This window comes from Syngnathus scovelli, chromosome 12 (assembly GCF_024217435.2).
Source record: "Syngnathus scovelli strain Florida chromosome 12, RoL_Ssco_1.2, whole genome shotgun sequence".
Taxonomy (NCBI): domain Eukaryota; kingdom Metazoa; phylum Chordata; class Actinopteri; order Syngnathiformes; family Syngnathidae; genus Syngnathus; species Syngnathus scovelli.
Window position 1 is genome coordinate 10,567,993 of NC_090858.1, and position 8,819 is coordinate 10,576,811.

Sequence of the window (8,819 nt, forward strand, 5' to 3'; positions counted from 1 at the left end):
TCTAAATAAATCAAAATCTCAAATCTAGTAATTTCTGGTAGTGACATCGGATGTAAGTGTGTTTTTAAAAATGTCCAAGAGTAATTAATCTGGATTTAGAGATACTTCATATAGTGTGTGTTCCCCAAGCTTAATGAGGCAAACTGGCATTACATCATCCAACAAAAAATGTTTCATGACTTTTGGCTCATCCCACCAAGGGAACACGACATTATTAAATAGCGCATCCGCGTCCCTAGCCTAGGAATGAAACCGATATGTGAGTGACACACAGCAAGCTGACATTTATTAATTCTGTCATGCTCATTGTTCATTCTGGCACACCGACAGCAACATGAAAGAAATTCTGGAGGTGTCCTTTTTGTTCAATAAGGATTGGATCGTCCAAATCCCAGATCGTGCATTGAAAATGACAGCTTCAGAAGAGAAAAAATGTTTTCTCTCCCACATTCACACAGCACATATGTATTGTGCCTAACTCTGCATTTGCTATGTTTACTAAATTTGACTCTTTACTCGAAAATGAGCTTCAGATATTTCTTCAATATGAGTACACTCCAAGTATGGCATGAATGTCAATCATGATATCTTTAATCACTTTAATTCTGGATTATTTTAGTGGGCTATATAGACTCCAGTTGCTAGTTATTCTTCTTTTTCTTATGTTTGTATCAAGCCAAAAATGATCCCGATGTTAGTTAGTTTTTAATAATTGTGTTGCGAAACAGCTGTTGTCGCATCGTGAGACCATCTGTTTTTCCACCGGGTTGCTGATCTTTTCACGAGAAGTGTCTAAATTGTGCTTTCCTTAGTATGACATACTGTCATACTGCGACAATGTCATGCTAAGGAATACGTGATAGGCTGGATGACTTGCAAGGTAGCTTTTTGCATCTTTATCATCCATAAACCACTATCTAATATGTACTATAACCTAAGTAAAAAAATAAAATAAAAAATCACATCACTATGGCTCCAGTGATGTCCCCAATAAATGTTGATGTCATAAACATATTGTAAAGGATAAAAATGTAATTTTAGCAGGGGAAAAAGTGCACCGTCACTACTCAATGTTGTGAATAAAAATAAATAAATCTTGATTTTACAGAAGATTTTTTTGACTGGCCAGCATAGTATGACATATATACAACTTAAATTCCATACTATAAAAGGCTGAACTTGTGATGCAAGCAAAATAATTAATGAAAGTTTACACAGCTCCCTTATTTGGCCACACATTTGTTTTAGTAGTTCCTGGGTTTAAGAAGACACAATGAATGACTTAACTTTTTTTTTCTCCAGTAAAAGATATTGTAAAGTACAACTATCCATACATTAATAATGTCGCTGTGATGTTTTTAAAGGTCAATGATTTAAATCACAGGTGTCAAACTCAAGACCCGGGGACCAGATATGGCCCGCCACATCATTTTATGTGGCCCACGAAGACAAATTGTGCATCAAATTTGTGTGTCATTACTAGAATTGCAAACTGTCTTCACTTTTAATAATAACAATTTTAAAATATTTGACCAGTTTTTACTTGTATGATTTGAAAACGAGTTATTTGTCAGTTTGTTTTGTACCTCATCCATCCATCCATTTTCTGAACCGCTTAGTCCCCACGGGGGTCGCGGGCGTGCTGGAGCCTATCCCAGCCGTCATCGGGCAGTAGGCGGGGCACACCCTGAACTGGTTGCCAGCCAATCGCAGGGCACACAGAGACAGACAACCAATCGCACTCACACTCACACCTAGGGACAATTTGGAGTCTTCAATCGGCCTAAGCATGTTTTTGGAATGTGGGAGGAAACCGGAGTGCCCGGAGAAAACCCACGCGGGCCCGGGGAGAACATGCAAACTCCACACAGGGAGGGCCGGAGGTGGAATCGAACCCGCACCCTCCTAACTGTGAGGCGGACGTGCTACCCAGTGCGCCACCGAGCCGCCCTTGTTTTGTACCTTTTACTGTATATCACATGAGTTGCTCATACATTTATTTGGGTTGACAGTCATAATGGCCCTTCGAAAGAAGCTATGACTACAATGCGGCCCGCGAAAAAAATTAGGTTGCCACCCCTGATTTAAACGTTCATCATTAGGATCTGAAGTGGGCCAAAGGACTTTGACATTTCCATTTCCATGACATAAGGAATGTTATCAGACACATATTGTATGAAGGTTCAGAGGCAAGAAATTGGTTTCCACAGAGATTTGGACTTGCTTGTTATAGAGAGAGAAACCTGTGAGTCAAGATAATGCGTAATTGGAGGGTGTCTCTTTCCGCACCCCCACAGATAAGAGTATAGAGCAAGGTGATGGATACGAGACGAAGACAAGAATGACAGCGATTTAATGGAAAAAGAAATTGGTATGTATGTGTCTGTATATCCATATAGGAGGCAAAAATAGAGAGAGAGAATAAGAATGATTTTTTTGATGTTGATGTGAGGAGGCTGACTACCTTGACAGGAAATGTGTCACCTCCAAGATCTTCACGATGCCCTTCTCAAATATCGACCAGTTGTACCTTGATTTTAGCCGGCACATTTCAGCACACAGTACGTTTCTGTCTCTTCTGTCAGTTTGATTATTTTGTTTCAGTGGGGTCCTGCATTATCGAAATTCATTATAAGAGGTTATGCGAGTGTACAGGACTTGGTAAATGTACATTTCTACTTATGACTCACACATCCATTGTTACCTTGTTGAGTTACTTCCCCTTACATTCATATGTTCAATGCAGAGGGTATATTACAAAGCAGGCTCTCGGTGCGTGTTCCTCAAGGACGTCTCCCTGGAGGATTACGAAACGAGTAGGCATCTTTCAAGTATGCCGCTACGAACATGAATGTCTTTATAGTTCGGATGAGAAGAGGGCATACGCAAGTATATGGGGGGGGGGGTTCTGTAAGCACAACTGGATTCGTCATATATTTGACCAAGATTATCGTGTTAATGCTAATGTGGTTTTTCACAAAGCTATGAATACTTAAAAATATCCTGTTTTACTGACAATAATATTACTGGGGTAAAAGAAGATGGACAAAAGATATTCAAAGGCAGATTGTTTTGCAAGTGATCCAACTCTAGGGAAAAAGCCATAAAATTAAACCAATTGTGCAATTGTACTTTCTCTCATTCTCTACAGCTCTCATAAAAAAGAGAATGAATAATTTAGTATGTAAATACCAGGAGCATCTCAAATCATGCAAGAATATTATTAAATCTACACTCACCAATTATGATCCAGCTATATGATCCAATAAAAGAGCTGTATCAAGATTTGTAGTTAACCTTTGCTTGACAAAATTAGAGCGGTATACATTTTTAATAGGCTGTGACTATCACTATTTTGAGCGTAGGAGTGGAGGCAAGACAGCTTTATTTATACATTATAGCGCAATTTATACACACAATAACTCAGTGTTTCACATTGCTACAAAACAACATCTAAAAGCAAATCTATTTTTCAAAGAATATAAAACATTTAAATAACAGAAGCAGTTAAGACAAAAGCAAAGTAGAGAAATAAAAAGTAGATCACTAAAATTAATAAAAGAACAGAAACATGATTTGGGAAAAAAATCTTTATGCTCTAAAAGACCTCAATCATAGATACACAAAGTGTAGGTTTGAAAAGTATTTACGCTTTGGGCTAACTGTTGGAAGCTTATTCCATTTGTGTGCAGCATAACAACTAAATGCCAATGCACCATGTTTGCTTTGAACTGTGAGCGCTACTAATTGACCCTAGTCTGCGGACGATAGAACTCTACTTATTCATGAGCATTTTTTTTTCTCATGTATTTATGTCCAGGGGCAAAGCACCACATTGAAATATGAATTGGGATAATTAAGAAACTACTAAAATTTTCTGTGTTGGCTCCACCCACTTGTTTTTCCCTATGACAAACACCATTGAGAAGTTAAAAATTGCGACATAATTAAAACTGTAATTGGTGGCACAATCTACGTTGTATTTCTTGTCCGTGGTATTCTCCAGGCTGAACTAATTAAATTGGTTATGTAACAGTATCATAAATCCAATAGGTGTTTTACACAAGGCTCAATAAGTGAACCCACCTGGGGGTCTCGTCTGCGGGAAGATTATTTTCCGCTGTCAATTTATGTTTGTGGCCGTCTCATATGTTTTGTTCACACCAAACTAATGAGGACTACAGATTGGATGACCTCCAATTCAGGGTCTCAGATTTCAGAATAACAAAACAATAAAATAATATAAGTAGCAGTGTAATGTGCACCTGAGAGCGACATGGGGAAAATGTGCACCAGTCTGTCTCTTGAACAATAATATAGATTATAAATTTTTAGAGAACTGAAGCTATGTCGTGTTTATGCAAATGTCTTGTCTTTGACTTGTTGCTCATCTATTGCCGTAATCGCAGAAAAGTAAGACGTAAGTTTTGCTCTGACAATGTTCAAATCACCCGGACATTAACATTACCGTATTTTCCGGACTATAAGGCGCACCTTCAATGAATGGCCCATTTTAAAACTTTGTCCATATATAAGGCGCACCGGACTATAATGCGCGCCATTAATGCAATCACAATATAATAACTTGAAATAGTGAAAACAATAACAATATATCAATAATGTTAATAATGTTTTATTGTTGTTATTGTTATATGAATAAGAAGGGTGATATTGGTGTTTGTGACTGCAGTAAACAGGCCAGGTTGCATCATGTCAGATTTTTAATCCAAATCAAATCATTCTCCAATTTATCTTTTTAATTTCAACTTCAGACGCAACAAATTACTTTATAATCACAAAATAATGATCCATAGTCTTTTTGATTCATGATTCATAGTCTTCAGCAGGCCACTTATGATTGATTTTATGACACAATGCTTTGGGCCAGTTTAAATTTAGAATTTGCTCCGTATATAAGGCGCACTGGACTATAAGGTGCACTGTCGGCTTTTGAGAAAATTTGAGGTATTTAGGTGCGCCTTATAGTCCGGAAAATACGGTATATGAGCAATATAATGTAAGTGACAAAGGTCTGGCTCCATCTTTGTAATCTTTGCAATAAGAGGCAATAGATTCTTTGTTGTTAGCTTTCGCAAAGATGGATCGATTCTATTTTAACGTGAACACCTCTCCTCAAATCAGCAGCTCCCTTCTTCAGACAATTGCTCTATGTAGTAGCTTTTAGATTGCACCGAGTTGAGACCCCTTTTTTTTCTGCTGTCATTTCCCAAGTCTTAATCTATGTAATATAAAATCCCTTAGATCGCCCAAACTACTTCTATTTTATCTGTGCCATTTCTTTTCTCTCTGTGCCCTGCCATGTCTTTAAATTTAAGTATTTATTAGAAGCCACATCTGTAAGTACACTTCTCTCATTTTCATTATTAGACTATCAATCATGAAGTGAAAGACACAGCTACTTTAAACAACATATATAAACTCTTGTTGTTTTTTTCCTGCAGATTGCTAGTAAAGTAAAATCTAGTTGTCTGCATTAGATAGTATTTACACACATCTTTCAGATAGGAGAGTGATCTCCATTTGGGTGGAATGACTTTATGTTGCTCTAAAGAGGTTTCTGACTTCTGAGGTGGTTTGCAAAATGTAACGACTGCACCGCATTTATCGTTTGGTAGAACAGGGTCAAACAGGCATCACGCATGGTCAGACAATTGCCTGAAGACAGGAGCTGAAGCAAGGACAAATAAAATGAAATATTCCCCTACCAGAAAATTCTTTCTAACAAAACTGGAATGTAAATAATGTGTTAGAAATCAATGCTATCAGAATGTAGATGTCCAGAGCTGGGAAGAGAATAATACAAAACAGCCATTTAAAAAAATAAAAACTCACCTATTAGCTAGTGAATTTTCCTTTTTCTGGTGGTGTCTTGGACATATGTATGTTAATATAAGGTCAGGACAAAATAAATAAACATTGAATTGTGCGTAGTTGTCATCTTCTGGCATTTATATGTTATCACCAACAAAATGTCCAGATATGTCTAATAGCAGAAAGGAGAAAAGAATGAATGTGTCTCTCCAGAAAGTAAATGGTACAACCAATCCTTCAGAAAGCCTTGAATAAATCAACCAGAGCAAAGTATTCAACTTCACCTCATATGTAAGTTGCCCAAAGTTACCTCATCAGCGTGGACTCAAAAGCTGTCATCCACAAAATGACTGGGGGCCAACATTGCTTCTCTATGGCGACAATGGCCTTTTGAGTGGAAATTTGTTCCGTCTGCCCCTGAAATCCATTATCCTTAACTTCAAGGCCAGAGCGGTGATGGGGTTAAGTGGACTCCCCCGACAGTCCAATGATTGATATATAGCCACAGTGGCAACTGGAAGGAAATGGAGGGCCGAAGACAAAGTGCAGAAGGCAGGTCATAGATTGCAGCACCCAGAGGGTGGGAAGAATCTAAATAAGGCAGACAGTCCTCGGTTGTTGCGACTGACCAACCGAGCCTGTGTCTAAAATGACCACGGAGAGGAGGGACACCAGGATAGGGCAGGAGGAAGATAAAATGAGGGCTGGTGCACAGGGCCAGCATGGAAGACATGGGAGGATGCCTCAAGCTGAGTTATCAGCTGGACAGATGTGTGGAAAATGCCACAAGCTCAGCTGAATGTCTTCATCGGGCCCTACCATGAAACTTGAGCTGTGCCTTCTGCTAAGGCTTCTTATTAGGCTGCAGAACCAAAAATAAATAGTGGAAAAATAACTTTAAATCAATGGAAAAAGAGCACAAAGGGCACACAGGTGTGAAACACAAAGTAACATGAATGAAAAAGAATTATTAAAGGACATTGAAAAACCAAACAATACATCCATTCATCCATTTTCTGAACCGCTTAGTCCCCACGGGGGTCGCGGGCGTGCTGGAGCCTATCCCAGCCGTCATCGGGCAGTAGGCGGGGGACACCCTGAACCGGTTGCCAGCCAATCGCAGGGCACACAGAGACAGACAACCATTCACACTCACACTCACACCTAGGGACAATTTGGAGTCTTCAGCCTACCAAGCATGTTTTTGGAATGTGGAAGGAAACCGGAGTGCCCAGAGAAAACCCACACGGGCCCGGGGAGAACATGCAAACTCCACACAGGGAGGGCCGGAGGTGGAAACGAACCCCCACCTTCCTAACTGTGAGGCGGACGTGCTACCCAGTGCGCCACCGAGCCGCCAAACAATAAATTTTCCAGTAAATTTGAAACCGTGGAGGAGACAGAGCATTCTTTTGCACTTCTTAAAAAAATCTCTATGCATAACAAAATAACGGTTTTTCATCCCATTTTCTTCAAATGTATTGGCCGTTCTGATCTTTGCAAATATCCTTGGACATACAAATTCACCAGCCACTGATTAGATTTACAGCTTTATGTTATTCTCATGAGTAAATGTTATCAATGCGGTAAATATTAATCAATTAAATTAAATGCATTGAAGCAAATTCTGACTCACTTAAAAACCACAAAACAAATTGGCGGGTATTTTTGATGAGACAAAATAATTAAAATAAAGCCTCCACAATATCCTCAATCAGTTCTTGCCAAAAATGATGAAAGACTCCCACCTGCTCAGAAAAAGATACTACAATAACTGGAGCCCCCAAAAATACCATCTGCAATTGCACTGACTGTTAACTGCAAAACTCAATTCATTACAGCAATCACAAAGTTCTTAGCTGCACCCTTGAGGCAGATTTCAGGTAGCTCTTCTTGAAGATTGTAATCATGTAGTCCTCATATGGGTTTGAACCACAATACACCACAGCACATCACAAACCACAGAGGGAACATCTAACAGGCTCATTGCGACACTTGAGTGTAATAGCAGAATGAATTCTCTCTGACATGTTTCATTACTCAAGACAGACAGATCACCTAGCCCAAGGACACGATTTAATGAGAATATATCCAAGTCATTTAGGCACTGCAGACACAGATTCCATATCAGAGGAGCTTATTTTGGACTGTTTTACATTATCAACGTTTGAGGTCATCATGTGCCTGATGGCCAGCTTTCTTTAAAAAGTGCTAAGCTTTTTTTTTTTTTTTTTAATAAAACTTCTCCTCACAATGATTGTCGTAAAACTAATATCTACTTTGAGATAATATTGAATAATATACATGAAAATGACTCGTAATATGTTGTACAATATCGGATTTGATGTTGCAACCTGTTTGCTTCTCACACGGCTTTCAGTTCTCTGTCCATGGTCCTGATGTGATAAAGAGCGGCCCCTGCTGGCAAAACGGTATCAATACAGCACAGGGGAGTCAAACGCACGCCGTTGACGCCTTCAACAACTTGAGTAAAACCAGAAATCGTTTCGATTCGTAGCATCATCAAATAACAGGACACATATGCCGACTTTACTTACACAAAAACTCCAAAGAGCATAACTCGGATTCCAATTTCCAAAGCCAGGTCACGCACGGTTTTCCTTCTGTCTGGCGATGACATGTTCATGGAGCTGACTCTCCTCGTCAAGTGTGACGGACAAAAGGCAGTTCTAGGTCCACGTTTCAGTGTTTACTTTTGTAATCCGCTTGAGAGGGGGGGTGAAGAAAAGAAAAGCAGCTCCCCCAATCACACGCTGCGCGCTTGCATCACGACACCTGGAGCCTTCTTTCTTTGCCTTTCTTCGTTCTCTTAACCCCCCCGACTCCCACTAGTTCCCTTTATGTCCACTCCAGGGATTCTTTTAATTGCTTCTGTGATCGCGACAGCCCCCACTTTGTCAAGTTCAACTCCTCTTCTTCCAGTCGATGAAGCCAACAAACACGAAGGAGGAGTGAAACTGAGGAGA

General features: G+C 39.5%; 1 protein-coding gene across 1 annotated transcript in view; it reads right to left on the bottom strand.

The window, feature by feature from the left end:
* plpp4 (phospholipid phosphatase 4) overlaps positions 1–8,819 on the bottom strand; it is a 36,896-nt gene extending 28,077 nt beyond the window's left edge. The window contains exon 1 of the mRNA XM_049736348.2: positions 8,391–8,819. Coding sequence (XP_049592305.1) covers positions 8,391–8,479 — 89 coding nt within the window. The 5' untranslated portion in view covers positions 8,480–8,819. The remainder of the gene's footprint in view (positions 1–8,390) is intronic.